Source organism: Chionomys nivalis, chromosome 5, assembly GCF_950005125.1.
Source record: "Chionomys nivalis chromosome 5, mChiNiv1.1, whole genome shotgun sequence".
Classification (NCBI taxonomy): domain Eukaryota; kingdom Metazoa; phylum Chordata; class Mammalia; order Rodentia; family Cricetidae; genus Chionomys; species Chionomys nivalis.
The window spans coordinates 6393713-6418011 of NC_080090.1; the positions used below are offsets into that span (position 1 = coordinate 6393713).

A 24299-nucleotide genomic window follows, 5' to 3' on the forward strand; every position below is an offset into this window, starting at 1 on the left:
CTATTCCTACACACCTCTAAACTTTGAATTATATTTTAAACTTGCTTTTGGGGATGGGTATATCTGATTGGAGGTCAAATGACAACTTGTGGAAGTTAGTCCTCTCTTTTCAGCATGTAGGCCCTGGGGATCAAATCCAGGTTATCTGTCTTGGCGACAGGTGCTTTCTGCCCTATAAGCTATCTTTCAGGCCTGTAGTCGGCTTTTCTTTGGGTCGCCAACCAGCTCCCAAATAAAGACATGTAGACTTATTATTAATTATGAATGCTCAACCTTAGCTTAGGCTTATGTCACTCTTTTAACCTGTTTCTATTCATCTATGCTTTGCCTCAGGGCTTTTTACCTTTCTTTCGTTCTGCATTTCCTACTTTCCTGTTTTCTCTGTGTCTATCTGTCTGGCCCTGGTGTCTCCCTGGTGATTCTTTTTTCTTTTCCTCTCCCCACCTCCCCCAGTCTATATTCCTCCTCCTTCTTACTCCCTATGCTCACAAGTTTTACCTATACTTCCTCCCTCACTATTAGCCATTCAGCTTTTTATTAGACCAATCAGGTGCCTTACATAGACAAGGTAAAACAGCAACACATCTTTACATAAACAAATGCAGCATATTTTTCCATAGTTAAACAAATATTCTGGAGCACAGGCCTTTTCCATTTTTTTTTTTTTCAAGACAGGGTTTCTCTGTAGCTTTGGTGCCCGTCCCAGAGCTAGCTCTTGTAGACCAGGCTGGTCCATTTTTCAAATAAAGGGATTTATACCATCTTTCCTGGTTCTTAACTGAAGGAAAAGCTGCTACTGCAGTAAATTACTGCCCTGAGAGGTGTTTTGTATTTAGCCCATGTCATCCCTGTATATAAAACACGTAGGTCAAATGGGGTGGGGAATGAAGTAGGTGCTATAACGGTTTGATCTAAAAATGTCTCCTGGACTTCGTACTTATCTGGATCATTGTATTCTTCTAACCAGTGCTGTCACAAAAAGTTAACCCCAAAGAAAAGTTCATGAAGTTATATGAGTGACTTGTGGTCCTTAAATTTCAGCTTTCCTGGTGTTGACAGATGGAGGCTATACACCTATTGGCCTTTCCAAAGTTTGGCAGTCTGTGTGCATGACCTCATTCAACAGAGACAGAATGTTCTGCACAAGATGACAAAGAATGAGGGAGGAAGTTCTGAGCAATATATTCTGCAGGAAATCTTCTATAAGGTCAAAACACTTCCAATCAAAACCTGATGTGAACTTTAATTATGTACCACAGCCAAATAAGGATATTCTAGATTCAAGGTGTTTGATGTAGCTATGAGATATAAGGACTTGAACAGAAAACTAATTAGTCATATCGTGAGCTAAATGAAATAGAAATTCATATAATGTTTTCATGTAGCCATGGAATTTCATTAGCATCATCCCTTAACAATCTAACACTAAGGATTTTGACAATTACAGGTATTTTGCTCTCTGTGACCAGCTCAGAACAGTTCTTTTTAATGGGATCTGAGCTATTAAGGACACAGTTGGCAACCTATTATAATTCCTTATCTTGATTTGAAACAGAGGGAACACTGATATCAGCCTTGAACTGGTACCCCAAACAGGGCAGGCTCAAAGTATGAAGAAGCTCGAATCTCTGTCGCTGTCTCCTCTGAGCTTTACTTCTATTGAGAATAAAAAGATGGGAAATGGATTTCGGCTTGGTTCTCAATCCAGATGGCAGCAGGTGGTTAGATCGCCACAGAGAGGCTTCTGAGTACAGGGGAGTGGACTTGAGTGTTGGATCAGCACTGTCTGTTATGGAGAGGGAGTGGGGCAGACAGGGGGCAGACTTGAGGAGCCTCAGTTGTTAACACAGGAGAGAAGGACCCCGCGGGTGTCCTTCCACCTATGCGAAAGACAGCCATGTACAACAGAGCACCAACTAGATCTAAAACACCAGGATAGAACCAGCAAGCTAGACCCTGGGCTCCCCACAACACAGGCCGCGTGAACAGTTACAGAAACCCACTACGGAAAACCCAGTATAGACTGGGTCTAACCCAGTCTCTCGTGGCCAAGGAGGGCTGGTCTACAGAGGGGGCCTTGCTCAGCTCTGTTTCTCCTGTGCTCAGTTTGGGACTCTAGCTCACAGAATATACAGCTTACATGCAGGAGAGCCTTCCCACCTCAGCTAACCTAGTTTAGACATCTCTCACAGATGTGTAGATATTTGCTACTACTGTGACTCTAGTTGAAAAGATGAATCATCGCAACGTTTAGGATTCCAGTGTGTAAATTTTGGTTTATCTCAACAAGCAGCCTTTGTCAAAGTGAAACCTGCCGAGCCCATCTGGGCTGTAGATTTGAAACCACTTTGTTGCCCCAAAAGGTTAGGTATATGATCAGTTACCGTCCCACCAGCAATCGGCACCTTTGCCCGGAGTGCAAGAGATGGAAAAATACTGCAGAAGACAGAGATGAAAGCCTGATATTAGAAGAAACTGGCATTCTGGATTCTGCTGTGTCAGGCTGGCATGCTGCAGACAGATTGTGAGGTTCGTAGAGCGCAGCACACGTGTAACTTGTGGGTTGATTTCTTATTTGCCAGCTCAAGAAGAGCAGAGAGATTTGTTTGGAAGCATGGTGGGAGGTACTAGTTAAACCACGGTTCTCTTCCCTACTTGGCATCATTGCCTTTCCCTCTTTCTGACTTTGACTTGCTCTTTGTTTCTACACACCTTTCCTGCAAGGGAGGGTGAATGTTTCTGTAGCTTCAGAAAGCACGGTGGCAAGAATGTGAGCCCTCAGAGTTCCTGTGGGCGATGTCTGATGAGACGTTTCAGATGTTTTAAGTACATTCTAGTGTTTGTCATGAGCCCATATGCACATAAGCACAATCGCACACTACTTAAAAATAACTGTGCTCTTCTTATGAAAATGTGACTTCCGGTTTTGTCTTGTTTACTTCCTTGTACTTACAAAAAGTGAGGAAGCATCTCTCTTCCTTCACAGCAACCTTACAAGTGAACCAGTGGATATCTGGACCTAAAATGCAGAGCAAAAGAGACAGCTGTCATCACACCCAGGATTGTCAAAGAATGCACCACTCAAAGGAACAGTTAATGGGCACACATCCTGTGGCTGAGGACACAGCATGGCCTCGGAGGACTGCTCTCAACAGTGTGAACAAGCAAGCACAGGGGAGCTATGACCTCAGCTTAGGTCTGAGTGCACTCCCTATTTTAATATTTTCCTGTCTGAATTTATTTGTTCAATACGGAAATGATATTCCTAACTTCACTTGGTTTTGGAAATATTAATCAAAATAACTGTGAATTCACTGAGACAGATAATTACTAAACATTATAGGTGACAATGTAAATATTGGTAAAAGATGGGCAAGTATACATACGTGCATTTAGAAGTATTAACTGTTGTGAATGTGGGTGTGCAATGTCTGCACACACCATAGCGTGTGAGGGCACATGCATACCATATGACATGTGTGGAGGTCAGAGGGCAATCTCAGGTGACATTCCTCACCTCCCAGTTTGCCTAAGTCAGGCTCTCTCTCTCTCTCTCTCTCTCTCTCTCTCTCTCTCTCTCTCTCTCCCTCTCCCTCTCCGTCTCTCTCTCTCTCACCGTGCTGTGCACTGCACCTATCTGGCCTGTGGGCTTCCAAGGAGTTCTTCTGCTTCTGCCTCCCACCTCACCTTGGTAACACTGTGGCTGTACACAGCTCCTACATCTAGCATTTGTGGTTCTGGGCATCTGATCTTAGGTTGTCAGGCTTGAGCCATCCTCCCAGCCCTCCCCTGCCCTTTGTTGAGATAGGAACTTGCTGTGTAGCTCTGGCCGGCCTAAAGTTCATCATTAACTTAGGCTGTCCTTGAACTTGTAGTTATCGTCTTTCCTCAGCTTCCTGAATCTGGTGATTATAGACAGAAACCACTGTACCAAGATTTAAATGAATTTTAAATGGTTTAAATTAACTTAAGCGGTCAAAACATGCAGCAAAATCCCCTATTATGTGTAGTAGGAGCTGCGGGCTGCGTTCCTGCCGCCCCAGTTCCTGGTCGCCTAGCTAGCTTATGCCCCAAAATAACAACACACAAACTGTATTCTTTTAAACACTGCTTGGCCCATTTGCTCTAGCCCTTACTGGCTAATTCTCATATCCCGATCAACCCATCTCTAATAATCTGTGTAGCACTAGTCTTACCAGGAAAGATTCAGCATGTCTGACCTGTCGGCTGGCTGCATCGCGTCTGGCTCTGAGAGGAGCTGCCCTGCATCTGCTCACTTCCTCTTCCTCCCAGCATTCTGTTCTGTTTACTCCACCCACCTATGTTCTAACCTATGAGGGCCAAGCAGTTTCTTTATTTTTTAACCAATGACCTTTCTCCATCAATTATGAGGCTGTTATTCACTGTCCAATTTACTGTTCCAATTTGCTTTTGTTTGCCAAGCTTTGTTTTTCATTTGACTTATTTTTTGGTAGGAATTACAAAAAACATAAAATCACAGATTTTGAAATACAAAAGATTACTTAGAAAGTTTGTAAAATTTGAGACACAAGAGCTAGTGTGAACACACAATTGTCAAGGGCTTTTCACTTCATGAGAATGCCCTCACCATTTATTGTATGTGGTACAAAAGTTTCATTCAAAGACAGAGATGTGAACCAAACTTCCCTTTTTAGTCAGTTTGAAAGGATGAATATGTGCACCTCAGAGAAAAACACGACACTACCATCAACCTTCACTGAGCCTTAAGACAGTCCACAGAAACTTTTGAAATGCATAGCGCATTTTCCTTGAGATAGGAATACAGTTTCGGAAGTCGAATGTTGTGGTGGATTGAAGATACAGTGTCTCCCATTAGCTCCTGTGTGAATGCTTGGCCCTCACACCGGCACTACTTTGTGAAGTTCTGTCAACGGCAGGAAGTGGGGCCTTCCTGGAAGAAGTAGAGCACTGGAGCCTTTAGAACCCACACCCCAGGTGTGTCCAGCTCCTCTTCGTTGTTCTGTCTTTTTTTTGTCTACCATGTGGTCAAGAAGGTTCTCCATCACAGATCCCCACTGTTACTGGGTTGTGCTCAACCTAGAGGCCAAACAACCATGGACTAAGTCTTCTGAAACTGTGTGATGAAATAAAACCTCTTTAATCTCCTGCCTCAGATGTTTGTTACGACGTCTAGAAAGGCTAACTCAAGGTCACAGGTTACATGATGTCAGGCAGGAAAGACGCAGTCTAGAGAAAGGTTAGCCCAGGGCCACACATTAACATGATGTCAGGGAGGACAGAGTAAGTCTAGACAGAGCACAAGATGATGGTTGTGCGTGTCCAGTGTGCTCAGTGCTCACAATCATTCTAAACAAGTGGTGTGGACTTTTATTAGAGCTATAGAGGAGGAAAGTTAGGTCAGGAAGGCAGTTAGTCAGGGAGACAACGGTGACAAGAAAACGTGGGTGTGAGAAGCTACAGACAGGCACATGCCTTTGTTTCAAGATGCCCCTCTTTGAGTCACCACATCTCCCTGTCTGCTTTGGCCAGCCCCAGAAGGTAGAAAGTAGTCAGCGATCCAAACAATGTTAACAATTTACTGAGAAAATGTTGAATCAGAAGGGCCAAGCTAAGTGACTTTAACCCTTTAGTAACCCTGAAAGAATTATCACTCAAATTTTTAGGTGATAAATTTGAGGGTAGGCAAGCTAGGCAAGAAGTGTTGCCAAGACAGCAGGCAGAATAAGTGTCTTTGGCACTTGAAACAGTCAGTCATGGTTTGCCAAAGTAGGAGCCTAGAGAAGAACCCAGTTCTGCTTGTCCTCTGCATAAATATTATGACTGTAATCTTTGTCAATGTCCGATGGAAATTTCATGTGAGTACTGAAAGCTTCTCTTAGAAATAAGACAGTGTGCATTTGCCACTCCCTTTTCAGTGCCCATAACCACATGAGAAAGCCAAAGACTGGCATCTTCAGAGAGAATGCTCACTAGGGGCATGGTATTTGCCTTAACCCCCTGCATTCTTGCCTTCCATACTTGATGAAGTTAAATATCCTTTCGGGAAAGTATGTAATTCATGAATGATATATCTGTAACTCAGATGAAGGAATAGAGAATCACAAATGGACTAGCAAGACTTCAGTGCTCCCTATGTCTGTTTTCTGCCATATTTTGTATTTTATTTACTGATTCTACCTCCTACATATCCGTGAACTCAGTACCTAGCTCCCTAGCTCCAAGAGACTACAAAGGTGGCTTCCCTTTGTCATTTCTCTTCCACCATTGTCTGCCTGGATTTTAGTTCCTTTCTTCTGCAGTGTTTAAAAAGACCAGAAATGCTTCCAGGGGAAGAGCAGTGTAGCAAGGAGGCTCACACCTCTCTAGGGCATGGCCTCCTTGGTGTCTTTTTAACATAGTCAAGCACATGGTCTTTCATTTTGTGTTTCTCTTCTGGTTGATATTTGTTCTAACAAAAAATGTGCTCTTCTGTAATAGGAGCAGAAAATGAAAACACCTATTTCTGCTGTGTACTTCAAGTTTCTTACCTGTTGTCTCCCGAGGTTTCTGGTCAAGGCCCATTTGTACACATAGAAGCAAATGGTCTTTTCCTTTGCGTGGTCTTCCTTCCTGACTGAGCTCCCTGCAGGGATGGTTAAGGATCTCAGCCAGGAGCAGTGGGGAGAAGCCTGGAGACAGACTCCCATTCTAGGGCTCAGTGCTTTCTTCTTTAGTCACTCAAAGTCTGTAAAGTGAGCTCTACATACTTGATAAAAGAAAATGTCTTTAAGCAAAATTACCATTCAAGGGAATTATTTTTAGGATATGTTTGTGTTCCCACAATGACAAAAATAAAAATGAAACATTTTATGCATGAAAATTTCAAAGTATCGTGCATTTTAGGCCATTAAGTAAATTTAGTATTGTGAAGAATTAAGTTTATTATAATCAATTTACTAATGATGCAATAGTTTACAATTTTAAAAATAATGAAAGCATATTTTTTTTAAAGAAATACCAGGTCATCTATCTATTGCTGAATGATTGCAGTGTGTGCTGTGTATGTGTGGTAATACACGTGAGTGAGCCTGCACACCCAGCCATGTATGAGCATGCAGATGCCCAAGTACACTGGGCATCTCCCTTTCTTCCTCTCCACCTTATTCCCTTGGGATAGGATCTCTCATTAATATGAAGCTCACTACTTTAGACGACAGACCCACAAATACTCGGACAGGTCCGTTTCTAACCCCCAGCCCTGAGTTTACATGCTTGTGCAGTCATGCTCTGCATTGTACATGAATGCTAGAGACTGGACTGCAGGTCCTCATGCTTGCAGAGAACGTGTCTCCTAAGGAACTGCAGCCCTTGCTGAGGTGACAATCAGTATTAACATCACACTAGCTCTAGCAGAAAAGTTCACTGTGTGGATGCATTTGGGATGGTACCAAGGGCAGGGGAACCTTAGTTGTCTATTTAACATAAACATCCTAGGAAAACTCAAGTCTTTTGAAACAAACAGGAACTTTAGAGCCTGGCTTTTTAGCAAACCACAATACAGTGTCATAGAGGAATAGCCAGAGCCACAAGACCAGGTGACTTTGTTACTGCTCCCGTCTAAGCATTTGAGCACATTGGAGTTTGGCTCACATACCTACTATGATTCGGCTGGACCTCAAGTTCAAGGACATTTGTTGTGTAGCAATTTCTTCTGAGATGAAACATTCTATACTGCAAGGAGCTGTCAAAACTCAGAAACTGAACAACTCAAGTTTCAGGAAGTCTCTGAACCTAACCAGATGTACCAGTCTCCTCCTCCTTGTGAGCTTATGAAAGTTAGGGTGAGGATTAGGTTAGGGTAAGGACTGCTGAGAAACTCTCAGGCAAGTTGAGCTGCCTGAAAGAGGTGCAGGCCAACAGAGCTGCCTGTGAACAGCCATTACCTTGTAAAGCTGTCTGGAAGGTGTGCAGTGGGTTCTACGCTTCCAGTTTTCACGAGTTGGGCTTTTGGTAATGTAGCTGTCTTTCTTTGAGCCATTTCTGTGACTATAAGTAACCTCAGTACAACTCACTGGCTCATCAAATTGGACTGAGATTTACCTTGTTTTGATCTCTTGCTAGTTCTGTGCTGGGGCTGAAAGAGGTTTGTTATGTCTCTCCAGAATCGTGTCATAAAACAGACATGAGTATATATAGCCGGAATAATGTGCCATTATTTTTCTTGGGGAAGAACTCTCATGTGAACTTTCCTACTCTGCCGTTCTACTGACGTGTTAGCTGTTTTTAATTGTTGTCCAGTAACAAAGGGACTGAGACCAAAGTTGTTCATCACTTGTAAGTAGAGTGATGGGGGTCAGAATATGGTCACTATAGTTGTTACAGGTATTCTCAAAGGTAAAAGGCCCACAGGTATTTGTCCCAAAAGATAAATGAGGAAATCTGAAATTCCTCTACACTCCCACGGCTACACACACCACACACTCACATATACCTCCTTCACCCTCACAAATACCACACATGACACGTACATGTCACTTCCCCCACACAATACACACAAACTGTAAAATGAGTGTCATCATTTATTGATCACAGTGAGTCTGGCTTATCAGTAAATCTGATTAGTTCTTATAAGAGCCTCCTTTGTATTTTCCTTTCAAACTAGAAAGTTTTATAAAGAACCAGAGATGGTTTTAAACTTTTCCTCTGAATATGAGAAGGTGAGAGCAAGAGAAAGAACTGGAGTGGGGGGAGGAGGAAGAGAGCAAGAGAAGTGAGGAAGGGAAGCTAGAGGGAGGAGGAGGGAGGGGAGGGAGGGGGACGCTCACAAGAGCACACAGAGGTTAAAGAACTGAGATCAAGGTTGTGCATCCACCATGTAGGTAGAGCCTGGACCCCTGGGCAGTGGCATCTTCTGTTTGTGCTCACTTCATCTTCACCTCATTTCCTCATTTCATCATCTTCTCTAAAGTCAGCAGCACACTGAGAGAGGAAGAGCACCTCGTTAAAACAAGTTCTCACATTCTCTACGCAAGCGCTCTTAGCTTTGGCTCAGTGCCTGGCTAGGAAGTCAAGACCATGCCTTGGCTCTCTGACACTGTGCTTATTCTCCCTGCCCTCTGATGTCTGTGACAGCACACCCGGATTAGCAACCTGGAAGACAGGAGTCACTAGTGCATGAAATGTCTAACAATCTGCCTCAGTTACTGAAAAACACGGCATTCCCGAGCCGATGGGTGAGGACAGAGTCTTCAGTGTGAGGAGTTTACCAGAGTGATACAGAAGTGTTTACACTTGGCTCTCTGCCAGCTCATTATGACTAGATTTAAGGTTACAAATTCATGCTCTGCTGATATGAATAGCTAGGCTTTATCATTTTTCTTAATGGCTTAAAAATTTTACTCTCCGCAGGCGAATGTGTAGCTTAAATGCTTGCTTATCACTCTTCCCTTATACAGTCTGTCCTCCTCACCTAGTTCCTCTGTACAAAGACAACGGAAGCTTCCATTTTTCCTTTCCCAACCCAGGTGTCAACTGGACTTATTTTTCATTTTCAAGTTTTGAGTCATTCATACGCTGAAGGGGGAAATGTACACTGCTTTTCATGTCTAACCAAACATTTAATTAAAACTCATCTCATTTGACTTCCAAATGGAACCACATTTTTAGCAGGAAGACAGGCTGGACCAAAGCCCATTTCAAAGAAGACTGGGGATATTCATCAGAACACAATACAGAAAAACTTCCATGCATGCCACATGGGGCCCCATTCATAAATACAAACAATGATCTTAGCTTCTCATGACAATGTCTTTCCACTCTACTTATTCCTGTCTAGTGGGATGAATGCAGCTAAAAAGACACCACAACACTGACAGGGCCCAGGGTATTCTAATTTACGTGAGAATGATCTGGAAAACTATTAAAAGCTATAAAAAATGACCAGATACAAAGGCAAATGAAAGAAATTATTTCCAATCCACAAAATACTTAAATCACAAAGAGGAGTTGTCAACCATTTCTTTAAATTCTGCCACACATTGGTGTCTTTGCGTTGCCCAGTTTAATTAGAACCAATGTGAAACATTTGTTACTCTTGCTCTTATCTTTCACTATAAATAATTTAGCAAGTATTTTATCTTCAGAAAAAATAACTGTCTTAAATTATCATGAGTAAGTAGAATTGTAATGGCCCAGTGTTTGTAATTGTAGAGGAGAACTATTAGGCCTTACTGAAGAATTTGGTTTAACGCTGTCTTTGTTTGATTAAGTGAAAATTTAAAAATAAATTGAGCCGGGCAGTGGTAGTGCACACCATTAATCCCAGCTCTGGAGACGGGTAGGCAGGCAGATCTCTGTGAGTTCGAGGTATGCATAGGTCATTCCAGGATAGCTAGGGTTACACAGTGAGACCCTGTCTTGAAAAACAAAACAAAACAAAACAAAACAAAACAAAACAAAACAAAACAAAAAAACCAAAAACCAAACAAACAAAAAAAGGTTGAAATTTAAAACAGAATCTGGGAAAATTAAAGTTATTGAAAATCTTACCAGCCAGGCATAGCCACCATTATCATTTCTGCAATACATAAATGTATATACACATATTTAACATATGAGTACCTAGAAATGTTTTAAATGGACATGCTGTATATGTGTGCACATGTACACACATACATTATTATGTAATCAAATTGCACAGTGGCTTCAAACGTGGCCGTCTTAGAAATACAAGGCAGGTGCTCTGTCAGATCAGCAGGTAAAGACTTACAATGTATGTGCCCTCATTGATGTTACTATATATTAATGAGCATTTAAATTGCTTCCAATATTGTCATTTAGTAATTTCCTCTGAATTAGAACATTTCATCTTAGATGGAAGCTTCTTAAGACTCAGGAAATTCTAAAGGAGACTGTCCCTTAAGACTCAGGAAGTAAACAACTCACAATGGTCAGAAAGTCCCAGAAGCTAAACAGATTCACAAAGACCCTCCCTCCCAGACGTTATATAAGCAGTAACAACTGCTGAGGAGAGTAGCCTCTCTATCCCACTGAGCTGTCTACAAGTCCTGCAGAGAGCTTTAGGGGTGCATCTTTCATGAGCTGTCACCCAGGTTGGGGTGGGTTCTCTGTGATGCGGGTGCATTTGAGGTATTCATAAGCCTGTAAGTAACTTCTTCCCAGCATCCCTATACACAATGCAATAAACTTGCTGGGTCACAAAGGTGGACTTTGGTGATGTGATTATTTTTTTCTGTCATTAGTCCCTCATCTGACATAAACAGAGGACTGCTCATATCTTCTAGAAACAGTATCACACAAGAAATACTTCTTTATAAAATAATTATAAATAGGATTGATAAATCTTTGAATTAAAAGTTACACACACATATATAACATCTTATGGCTCATAGATACATTGCTAGTCAATAGTAATCATACTTTAAACCTTTGACACTGTTTTTATTTGGTTATACATTTATACATTTTTCTACTAATTTAGAATATTTTACATTTCCTTTATGTTTTCTTTTGGAACAGTTAAGCGGTGAGTATTTGTATCTGTCTTTAATATATTAATAACCAAATTGAAGCCTTCAAAGATGTATGTGGCAGAGGAAATATGAATACCAAATGTAGGGAAGGCTTTGTGTATGTCATGTCTTTTCCAACAGAGCAATGTGTTCCCTCAGCTGTTGGCCTGGGAGGACACTGGGCAATTCTCCCTCTCATTTCTTATTCTTGACCTTCCCCTTCAACTGTCTTTCATCTCATGCCTGCTTAAGTTGTGCAAAGCTTACTACAATACTGTCTAATATTGTGATCTTAGCTTGATTGTAATCATTTCTTCATCCTAAAATACCTTAGTGATAAATGTAACATCACCGAAAGCTCATGTGGCTCTTGGATTTCAGTTGTTTGTCTTTTGTCCTGTCTATCCTGAAAACTTTGCTAATTATCAGAGACCCTACACTCCTTCCATCCCCCAAGGCATCTGGTACCTCAAATAAAGCACATACCAAGCAAAGAAACTGTATTGTAATAATATAGTACTGAGAAACAGTTTAGCCTGTTGGATACCATTGGTATATTTTCAGACACTGTGTAAATCTTTACTATGTCATTTAATTAAAAGATAAAGACTATCCCAGAATTCTCTTAGTTCTGTTGATATATTTTTAGTCCATTTTAGAAAAGATATTTGGGAAATAATATCAAGTGTTGAAAACCAATAGATTAGAATGAAAGGAATTTATGGAATTTTATCTTACATAAATCTGATTATAGCATTTTAAAGTACCTGACACTTAAGTCATTCTCTTGATTGTTTACTTTGTATACATTGTGATGTACTCAGCAAAAATACCTACCTTTACACAATTTGTCCAGCTTTCGAATATAGCTTTCCATACTTTGAGAAGAGGTCAAATGATGGTAGAACAGTCTGAAAATCCTAGAGGAAAGAGATGGGATTACCATAGACACCCCACTGGTTCATACTGCTATCATTGTGACATCATCCCTGGGACTAATCTGAACTGTGAGGCAGATTTTAACAATAGCACTCCATGTTTCCCCATCACACTCTCCATACACAATTAGCAACTAAGATTTAATTCGTTTAAAGCTTTTAAATTAAATTTAAAATTCAATTTTGTGTTTTAATTTTTAAATTTGTGTTTTCTTTGATTCTTAAAATTTATTTATTTATTGTTTTTATTGAGCTATATATTTTTCTCCACTCTCCTCTCATCCTCTCTCCTCCCCTTCTACCCTCTCCCATGGTCCCCATGCTCCCAATTTACTCAGGAGATCTTGTCTTTTTTCTATTTCCCATGTACATTAGATACATGTATACCTCTCTTAGGGTCTTCTTTGTTGTCTAGGTTTTCTGGGATTGTGAATTATAGGCTTTTTTATGTCTAAAACTTATGAGTACATATGATATTTTTCTTTCTGGGTCTGAGTTACCTCACTCAATATGATGTCTTGTAGATCCATCCATTTGCCCACAAATTTCAAGATGTCATTAATAATAATAATAATTATTATTATTATTATTATCACTATTATTATTTTGCTGTGTAGTACTCCATTGTGTAAATGTTTCACGTTTTCATTATCCATTCTTTGGTCAAGGGGCATTTAGGTTATTTCCAGGTTCTGGCTGTGACAAACAATGCTGCTGTGAACATAGTTGAGCACATGTCCTAGTGGTAGGATTGAACGTCCTTTGAGTATATACCCAAAAGTGGTAGGGTCTTGAGGAAGGTTGTTTCCTAATTTTCTGAGAAATTGCCATACTTATATCCAAAAGGACTGTACCAGTTTGCAATCCCACCAGCAATGGAGGAGTGTTTGCTTTACCCCACATCCTCTCCAGCATAAATGGTCATCAGCGATTTTGATTTTGGCCATTCTTACAGGTATAAGTGGAATAAGTGTTTTGATTTGCATTTCTCTGATGGATAAAGATGCTAAGCCTTTCCTTAAGTGTCTTTCAGCCATTTTAGATTCCTCTGTTGAAAGTTCTCTGTTTAGGTCTGTACCCCATTTTTTACTGGATTATTTGTTCTTTTGATGACCAATTTCTTAGGTTCTTTGTATATTTTGGAGATCAGCCCTCTGTCCAATGTGGGGTTGGTGAAGACCTTTTCCCATTCTGTAGGCTGTTGTTTTGTCTTGTTGACCATGTCCTTTGCTTTACAGAAGCCTTTCAGTTGTTTTAGTTATTGAGACAAGGTCTCACTGCAGCCCTGGCATTCCTGGGAATCATTAGGCAGGTCAGGCTGGCCTTCAGCTGTGGCAGTCTTGCTGTGCCTGCCTCCTGAGTTCTGGGAGGGCAGGCATGCAGCATCCCACCTTGCAAACACAATTTTTAATGCCTATGGGTAGCACACACAAGCAGCTCTGAGCTGTGCCAACATAAAATTTAATTAGCTACTTTCAAGATATTTGCAACATGATTGCTTTTGCCTTGGTTTTAGGGGGTTCTGTACTTAATGTTGGGCCAAGTAAACATCTGTCAACTGAATCCATGAAAAGAGGAATGTGATGTGTCCACATGACTGCACCAGAGGTCAAGTGTGTAAGCCTTGGACTTGGCTTGCTCTTTAGACGGCACCTGGAGAAGTCAGTTTTTGCTGGGAGACAGACTAGCAGCATTTGATTAAGGAGTGGATGTTTCTACAGTACGTAGGTCAAACAGAGGTGCTGAAGAGGTAGCTCCCACACCACCCCGAACACTGTAAAGAAATGGTCAGACTTTATAGAGGATTAATTCCTTCTTAAGAGTCTAACTATTATCGGAGAAAATTTTGGCACAAACTAAGAGGACCTCCATCCTTGGCCTGGTTCCCAAGAGGGGGCCACATTTACAAGTACACAAAGAGAAGCTTCAGAAGAACCCGTGGTATGCCAGTGTGTCACCAGAGATTGGACTCTGCCTTGAAACAGACTCCTCACCCAAAGACCTGCGTTGACACCTAACTCAGGAAAACTTCCTCACCTGTCATTCTGTGCTTGTCTTGCCTGAGTAGCATAGAAGTTGTTACTGGCACTGCTCCTGAGTGCAGAGAGAATGTTTGCGATAGAAACTCAGATAAAAATCAAATGAGTTAATCAGAATGAAATCCTTCTTCTTAGGTAGCACAGATTAGGTGGATTGTGTATGATGAGGTCTGATTTTCCTGTGGGGCTCAGCAGCTATAGTTGTGTTTTTTTGTTTGCTTGTTTGTTTTCTGTTCGAGACGTATTGTGGAAGTAACCCAACTCCAGCCCACATGGCATCTCAGACATGTTTACCTGCAGGGATAAGTCCCACCCCTTAGGGGGCGTGTTCGCCTCGGGCTAATGTTTACCTATAAATCTGGCAAGCATGCTCACAGCACTTGCTTCTGCTTTCCTGGTCTCCACGAGAACGGTGGTTCTGTAAGTCTATTTCCCCATTAAAGCTGTATATATTTTTACAATCTGTCTGCATTCGTTTACGCCGTTACATTTTGGCGTCCAACGTCGGGCTATTTTGCCCCCAACTCAAGCGCGTAGCCCGCTAGCTAATGCCGAGTCCAAAGTACACTCGGCCACACAGGCCCATTCTGCCCTGCCTGCTTGCCGGTTGTGGTGTCGCACGCCTTTAATCCCAGCACTTGGGAGGCAGAGGCAGGCAGATCTCTGTGAGTTCAAGGCCGGCCAGGTGGTGGTGGAGCACGCCTTTAATCCCAGCACTCAGGAGGCAAAGACAGGCAGATCTCTGTGAGTTCGAGACCAGCCTGGTCTACAAGAGCTAGTTCCAGGACAGGCTCCAAAACCACAGAGACCACCACTGGCAGGAACCGGTCATTGCAGGTAAAAAAATTTTCTTTTATAAATAAAATGTCTGAACATGTTACCATTCAAGAATTTAACAGTTTTTTTAATTGTACCATGTGGGAGATTTTACAAGAGGTGTCTATCACCCCACATCTATGGATCCTTCTGGGATTCTTAGTTTTCATTGGCACTAAATGGTTTGATAACAGAAATATGATAAAATCTTTACGAGACGAATCCAGGATTCTTAAGGCAGAGATTGAATGCTTAAAAACAATTGAGAATGACAACAATCTTCTCAAGAATCAGTTTGAAGTCCTCCAGGAAGAGAACAGATCTTTATTTAGCATGACTCAATCAACCGAGCAAAATTTAAAAAAGGTACAGGCTGATGTTAAGGAGAAATTCATTACTATGGAAGAGGGAACAGCTGATTTGGATCGTAAGCTTCAGTCCCTTTCTGTAGGAACTGAAACATTAACTGAGAGAATCAAAACTGCTGAATGTGACAATCGGATTTTGTCTAAAGCTTATGACAGATTGGCGGAAAGATTGTCAATACAAGAAGGCACAGTTTATGCCACAAAAATTATGTCCAAAGATGAGATGTTATCTCTAATAGACAAACTTCATACTTTAGAATCCTCAATGAAGGCTTTGGAACATAATTCTGGACAGGAGATTCAGACATTGCAGAAGGCAATGGTGAATAGAGTTGAAAAGATTGAGGAATTTCTAAATTCTGATGAAGAAGAGCAGAGGGTAGAAAGGCAAATTTTAACTACATCTGTGGGTAAATCTCTCCGGGACAATTTCCACAAAGCTCTACCTACAGCTCTACCTGCCTTTCCAGTAATAACAACAGAGAAGGTGATTGGTTCCAGAAACCCTAGGGTCATTAAGGAAGATACATGGGAGCCTGTCCGTATGAATGATCTCAAAGAAATTAAACAGGCTGTCATGACTTTTGGGATGCATGCCTCTTTTGTTAAAGAGATGCTAAAATCTTGGGCTACGACAAGCAGAGCAACCCCCTCGGACTGGCTCCAGCTGAGCTCTGCGGTACTTGAGAGTGGACCGCAATTGAAATGGAAATGCTTATTCAGGCAAGAGGCTAGACTTTTAGAACAGCAGGAAAAAGCGAAGGGTATTGACATTTTCCTAGATAAAATTCTAGGTGAAGGGCTCTTTTCTGACCCTCAGGAACAAGCTAATTTGGATGAAAACACACTCTCCATGTGTACTACAGCAGCCTTAAGGGCTTGGGACAGGGTGCAAGACCCAGGACAGAGAATGGAATCATTTGTCAGAGTTAAACAGGGTCAGAGAGAACCCTTTAGTGACTTTTTACAAAGACTAACTAAGGCTGTACAAATAGGGATATCTGACCCAGAAGCAAGACGTCTAATGATTGAGTCTTTGGCTTATGAAAATGCAAATGTGGAATGCAAAAGGATTTGGGGGCCTTTAAAGCTCAGATCAGCGCCCTTGGAAGAATGGGTCTTGCATACACGGAATGTTGATATATTTGATTATGGCACTGAAGCATGGGTAGAAGAAGCAATTTCCAATGGTAAAAGGAGACATCAGAATACCAAATGTTTTAATTGTGGCAAAATGGGTCATATGAAAAGGAATTGTAGACAACGGATTTTCAGAAATAATAATAATGCATCTTCTAGAAATAAAAGAAATAGGAGGACTCAGCCTTCAGGTTTATGTAGAAGATGTGGAAAGGGCAGACATTGGATGAATGAATGCAGGTCTACAAGAGATAGACAAGGCAACCTGATACAGACGGGAAACATGGGGCGGGGGCACACAGGCCCCCATGGCAAACATGGTTCAGTCATTTCCAGTTTCTGCAGAGAACATGCCTCGTCAGGACAATTAGGAGGCCCCATGCTTACTGTTACAAGCAATAATAATCAGAAAGATAAGTTACGTGTGTTTTGGCAAACTTCTATAAATGATTAAAGACCTAAACTGAGAGAGTGTGTAAATGGCATTTTTATTACTGGCCTGCTGGACACAGGTGCTGATGTAAGTATCATTACCCCAGAATCTTGGCATCCATATTGGCCTCTTCAGAATGTAAATGTTCAGCTCCTGGGAATTGGAACCCTATCTCGAGTAAGGCAGAGCATGAGATGGGTTGAATGTACAGGGCCAGAGGGACAAATAGGAAAATTAAGGCCATATGTAGCCAATATTGCAATGAATTTATGGGGTCGTGACCTATTACAACAATGGAATACCCAAATTAACATTCCTGCTACTTCTAGAGCCTATATTTCTGAGAATAATATTAAAAGATATTACAAATGGAGAAAACCGGCCATTTGGGCTGTACAAGAACAAGCAATTGATGTCCCTTCAGAGATACCAACAGCCTTGCCTCTAAAATAGTTGACTGAGAAACCAATATGGACAAAGCAATGGCCTTTAGCTGAGGAAAAGTTACAGGCTTTAGAACAGCTGGTACAAGAACAATTAGATGCTGGACATATAGAAGAATCTACCAGCCCTTGGAATTCTCCTGTATTTGTGGTTAAGAAAAAAAATCAGGTAAATGGAGAATGGTGACAGATCTCAGGGCCATCAACAAGGTTATTCAACCTATGGGCCCTCTGCAATCTGGAATTCCTTTGCCCTCTTTATTACCAAAAGGATGGCCTCTCATAGTTATTGATTTAAAGGATTGTTTTTTCACTATACCTTTACAAAAAGAAGATAGAGAAAAATTTGCCTTCACAGTGCCTACTTATAACAATTCTCAACCTTCGAGGAGGTACCACTGGGCCATCCTCCCCCAGGGTATGTTAAATAGCCCCTCCCTGTGCCAATATTTTGTGAACCAACCATTGCAAATAATACGCAAGAAATTTCCGAAATCTATAGTATACCATTACATGGACGACATTTTGTTATCCGATTCAAACATGGATACCTTGAACAGACTGTTTGAAGAAATAAAGATACTTTTACCTAAATGGGGATTGCAAATTGCTCCTGAAAAGATTCAGAAGGGAGATTCTGTTAATTATTTAGGTTATAAAATAGGTTTGCAAAAAATTAAGACACAAAAGGCACAAATTAGGAGAGATCGCCTACGGACTCTCAATGACTTTCAAAGACTGTTAGGAGACATTTCCAGTCTACGACCAGCTATTGGAATAACACCTGATCTAATAATTCATTTGAACAAAACCTTGGATGGTGATAAAGATTTAAACAGTCCCAGAGAATTAACAGCTGAAGCAGAAAAGGAACTGATAATGATTGAGGAAAAATTACAACAGGCACATGTGGACAGGGTGAATCCAGAGCTCAATTGTATTCTCATCATACTAGCATCAAAAATTTCTCCTACAGGAATTTTAATGCAGAGAGATGATATTATCTTGGAATGGATCTTTTTACCACATAAACCAAGTAAGAAACTGAAAACTTATGTGGAAAAAGTCTCTGAGTTAATTATAAAAGGCAAGCTGAGACTTCATCAACTAGCAGGCATAGACCCAGCAGAAATTATAGTGCCTTTCACTGCTGATGAACTAAAGAAATTATGGGAAGATAATGAACCATGGCAAAGAGCTTGTGCTAATTTTTTTGGGAGACATTAATAACAACTATCCAAAAAGCAAGAGGCTTAACTTCATAAAGAGAACTTCTTGGATTCTTCCTCGAATCATCCGTGATGCTCCAATAACTGAAGCCCGTACATTCTATACTGATGCCAATAAATCAGGGAAGGCAGGTTACAAATCAGAAGATTTGGGTAAGGTGGAACAAAGTCCTTATGATTCTGTCCAGAAGGCTGAATTATATGCCATTCTTATGGTGCTAAGGGATTTTAAAGAACCTATTAATATAGTTACTGATTCACAATACGCAGAAAGAGTTATTTTACATATTGAAACTGCTGAATTTATACATGAGGATACAGAACCAACCTCATTGTTTCTCCAGGTTCAAGATTTGATCAGGAACAGGCTTTGCCCTATGTACATAACACACATCCGATCCCATATGGGTCTGCCAGGTCCTCTAACACAAGGGAATGCAGAAATTGATCAATTATTGATTGGTAGTGTGCTACAAACCTCTGAATTTCATAAAAAACATCATGTTAATAGCAAAGGTCTGAAGAAAGAGTTTTCTATTACATGGCAACAAGCTAAGGAGATTGTAAAGAAATGCCCTACTTGCTCTTTCTATAACCAAACGCCACTGCCTGCAGGGGCTAATCCAAAGGGCACCCAAAGGAATGAAATCTGGCAGATGGATGTGTTCCACTTTGCAGAATTTGGCAAATTAAAATATGTTCATCACACCATTGACACTTATTCAGGCTTTCAGTGGGCAACTGCTTTAAGTTCAGAAAAAGCTGATTCAGTAATCATTCATTTATTAGAAGTCATGGCTATCATGGGTATACCTACACAAATAAAGACGGATAATGGTCCTGCTTATGTCTCTAGGAAAATGAAACGTTTTTTTGATTATTACAATATCAAGCATGTTACAGGTATACCATACAATCCTACAGGTCAAGCAGTCATAGAAAGATCAAATCGAACAATAAAGGATATGTTGAACAAACAGAAAGGGGTGGAAAACACCCCCAGAAATAGGTTACATAATGCTTTGCTAACCTTGAATTTTCTCAACGCTAATGAGAAGGGAACAATGGCTGCAGAAAGACATTGGATAATGGAAAAGTCTACTGAACTAAATCAACCAGTTTATTTCAAGGATGTGCTGACCTCACAATGGAAGCCAGGAGATGTACTGCGTTGGGGAAGGGGTTTTGCTCTTATCTCCACAGGTGAGGAAAAATTGTGGATACCGTCAAAATTAATAAAGGTTCGGTTTGAAGAAGAGAAGCCACTTGGAAAAGATAAATAACAATTCATTCACAAGGATGGCGAGCATACTGATGGTAAGAAATACAGATAGGTTGGGGGCAGGGTTCTTTTCTTATCTCCACAGGAAAACACTCATCTTCAAAGAAATTAAGGGACTCTGAATATTTAATTACTGATGGATGAACACATTTTGTAAGTATTAATTTTTTAATATATATGTCTTATTAAACATTTCTTTATAAATATGTAGAGCTGGTTTTGAAGTTGGACTCTGGCTCAGTCCCTCTCCAATTCCAAGCCTGTTAATAAGAGAAAAACCTGGAGTTTCTGGAGTTTCTGTCTCATGTCAAGAGCCATGATAGGGGACAGAAAGAAATATGAGTTTAGAAAACATCTTTGCTTTTCTTCATATCTATCATACTTTTCATTGAATATATCTATCATGCCTTTCATTGAATATATATATGTATGTCTATATATGTCTATATGATTAATGTTTAAGTTTTTCACAATGAACAATGAGTTTTTCCTGAAGTGACATTTGAAGTTTCCAGGAAGAAGATGGGGCCCCACAACAGCAACTCTACCTGGTTGATATGACGTCATGATACTGATAGCGCTACTACAAGACCTGTTTTGGGTACCAGCTGTACAAGACGATCCCAACTTAGCCGAAATGGTGCACATCTTGTACAACATTCTGGCCAGACCTCCACAAAATACTCAGAGACTATTTGCAATTTTAAAAGACATTGATCTTGAAATTTAACCATCATTTTACTTTCACAGGATCCCCCAGAAAGAACGTCGCACCCATGACAGCTGGAAGTAATTCTAGAGGATGACGTCCCCTCTCCCAGTAAAGTTTGCCCCTGGGTTTAGGGACATCATTTAGGGGTTGGGAGATTGGGGAGGAATTTTATAAGCTCAGGAATCATTTGGGAAAAAAAAAAGAAGAGGGAATGATGGGATAATAGATTTATAATTGTGAGTTACTGTTTTTAGACAAATATATTGGTATCAATTCTTGTATATTGATACAAAGTTAAATTATATTGACTATTGTATGCATGCATATTTCTACCTCTGTTTAAAACACTTTTTATGTATTGACATATATTGTATTGATATATATATATATATAGTATATATTTACCATATTGCAGTGTACATTTCTACCTCTGATTAAGATACTTATATAATGTTTGTGTATTGATATATATTTACCATATTGCAATGTATATTTGTACAGTGTTTATATTTGGAGGTCATTATCCTCATTTGTTACACAGTTGTTTATTGTCTTAGTCTTTAAGTTAGATAGATATTGAGAATTATATAGATTAATCGTCATCTAAGTTTGTCATTTATAATTAGACTAATCAGGTTCTTTAGATATATAGAGATTATACTCAGTATAGATAGATAATCTTCAACCTCTTCAAAGAGCTGTAGAAAATGGCCTTTAATCTAACTCAGAGTTTTGTGATAGTGAGACACAATTGCTCCTGGCAACACCGCTCTATTCCAGAGAGAATGTTGAGCACCAAAGACACTCCACCTGGAGCCTTTCTTTTTGGCAGAACTGGCCTTTGGGCAAAGAAATGCCCACACCTCAACCACTGAAAGAGATACAGAGCGTGCATCAATGGATAAAACCCTGTCATATCCTGCCAAGACAGGGTAAGATAGTTTTGAAAAGTTCCTTGCCTTTTTTAATAATGGTATGTCAGTTATGTTAGGCCTTAGCCAAAGTTGGTTGACTCAACATTGCAAACGAGACTTTGGTTGATTGTCCAGGTAGTCAGTTGTCTCTGTCAATTGTTGCACATTTTGGCTATATCTCATTTGTTAAGTATTATTTATTCCCTTCTCAGATCTTTGACGGAGTTGAAGATTATATAATTGTAGTTACTCTCTACATTATTTAGACTCCTTGAGATAGAATGTTTAGCAAAACTTTTCTTCTCAATATTGGTTGTTATATTTATTATTTGTTATTATTGTATATAGTTGTATTTGGTTTAGTTCTGTCTTATTTAGACAAAAGGGGGAGATGTAGGGATAAGTCCCGCCCCTTAAGGGGCATGTTCGCCTCAGGCTAATGTTTACCTATAAATCTGGTAAGCGTGCTCGCCTGGTCTCCACAGGAACGGTGGTTGTGTAAGTCTATTTCCCCACTAAAGCTGTATATATTTTTACAATCTGTCTGCATTCACTTATGCCGTTACATTTACCACGTTTACCACAACTCACACAGCTCTTCACCTTGAATCTATAAAGTTTGTCCATGTAACATGTGTGACTTTTATGTTGGTAATTTAATGGACACTGTAACCTAGAACCGTGAGTAGCTTCATTTTTTTTTAAATGTACACAGCAATGTTTTATTTAACTTTCAAAACAAATAGACCCATTCCACTTGAAATGCTAAAGAGGAAGAAAAATGTGATAGAAGTCAGAAATTTAGTTTTAGGTATAAAGAAAAAAAATGAAATCTTTAGTTTCTCATATTGTTTATCTATCAGAGAACAGTCTTTACTATGAAGCCACGTAACAGCGATGTGATTGGTCTACAGAGATGGACAGGGAAGCAAATGATGGCAGCGTGATGTGTAAGGTCTGGAGAGAGAAACTAGGGGAATCTGTTCACGTCTGTTAACTACAATCAAGGTAATGCTATTGGGAAGTGGACTCATTTGCTCTAAATATGTAGTCCACACTCCAGAGTGACTGTAAAAAATACTTCAGGGTCTGCATCTGAGAGTCTGAGAGTGGGGAGAAATGGAATATTATAAAATCATTAACTAACAGTAGACACACTAGAAAAAGAGGAAAAAACTAAAACTAAATAAAGGTCAAGTGTAGTGAAGACAAAACAGTTCTACAATGGTAGATCACCACAACAGTGGTTCAAACGCATTCAGAGTCAGGTTAGAAGGGCATGGTCTAAATGGCTCATAAAAGACAGTAGAATCTGAATAATATCATCTAAAAACTTGCTTTAAATATAAAACACAAATAGAGAACATAAAGGGTCAGAGAAAGAAACACCGTGTTCACATTATTCAAAAGACAGCTGGAACAGCTATAATAATTTTGGATAAAACAGATTTCAGAATAAGAAAATGATCAGGGATAATGAGAGTTATTAAAGAATGATAAAGGGGTCAAGTCTCCAAGAAGACCTGTCAATCATTAACGTATATGTGCCTAGAATCAGAGGGTCAACATACATGAGGCAAAAACTCATAGGCCTGGTAAGGAGAAGTAGATGGATTCTCTATTGTACTTGGTAAATTCAGTACCCCTTTATCAGTGACTGACAGATCCAGCAGGTAGAAAATCAACAAGGGTGTAATTGAACTGAACAGCACTGTCAATCAACTGGATGCAATTGACATCTATAGACGTTTTTATCCACGAGCAGCAGGGTGCGCACACTTTTCTCAGATTCATACAGAAATACCACCAAGACAAACTACATACTGGACCAGAAAACACTAACGAGTTTAAAACAAACCACACAGTACTGTTTCAGACCAAAGCAGACTGATGCTGGAAATCAATGCCAGATGGAAATCTCCAAACATCTGAAAATTAGATAGTGCCCTTCTGGAGAGGACACACATCAAAGAGATCTCAGGAGGAAAACAGACCTCGCTGAAAACGGAAACAAAGCTTTTGATGATGGAAGTCCCAACAACAATGTTGTGGGAGCAAGAGCGGAGAGGCCAGTGTGGAGGACAAGACCTTTGACAGGGACCCGAACGTCTGCTTGAGGAACTAGGAGAGGACTCACAACCAAGGAGAGGAAAATACTCCGAGTAGAAATCAGGAATGGAGACTGGGAAACTGGGTTAGGGAGATGGCTCAGCAGGTAGAATTCCTGCCCCTCAGGCATGCAGGCCAGACTCTGGACCCCAGCACCACATAATCCCTGCACTCCAGAGGCAAAGTCAGGGGCTCCCTGGGTAAAGACTAGCTGTAACCGGTGAGCCCCATGTTCTCGGTGACAGCCTGTTGTAAGTGAGCCCCATGTTCTCAGTGACAGAGCCTGTTGTAAGGACAAGGGACAGGAACATGTCAGGCAGTTCTCATGTGGGAACCTCACAAATGGAGAGTTTCTGTTTCTGG

The 24299-nt window shown here is 40.4% G+C and overlaps 1 protein-coding gene across 1 annotated transcript in view; it reads right to left on the bottom strand.

Annotated features, from left to right (window-relative positions):
* Window positions 1–8585: 8585 nt before the first annotated feature.
* Window positions 8586–24299, bottom strand: part of Spata17 (spermatogenesis associated 17) — a 177835-nt gene continuing 162121 nt past the window's right edge. Inside the window, 2 exon segments of the mRNA XM_057770146.1 lie at window positions 8586–8961; window positions 12351–12433. Of these exon segments, the coding sequence (XP_057626129.1) occupies window positions 12353–12433 (81 nt within the window). The 3' untranslated portion in view covers window positions 8586–8961; window positions 12351–12352.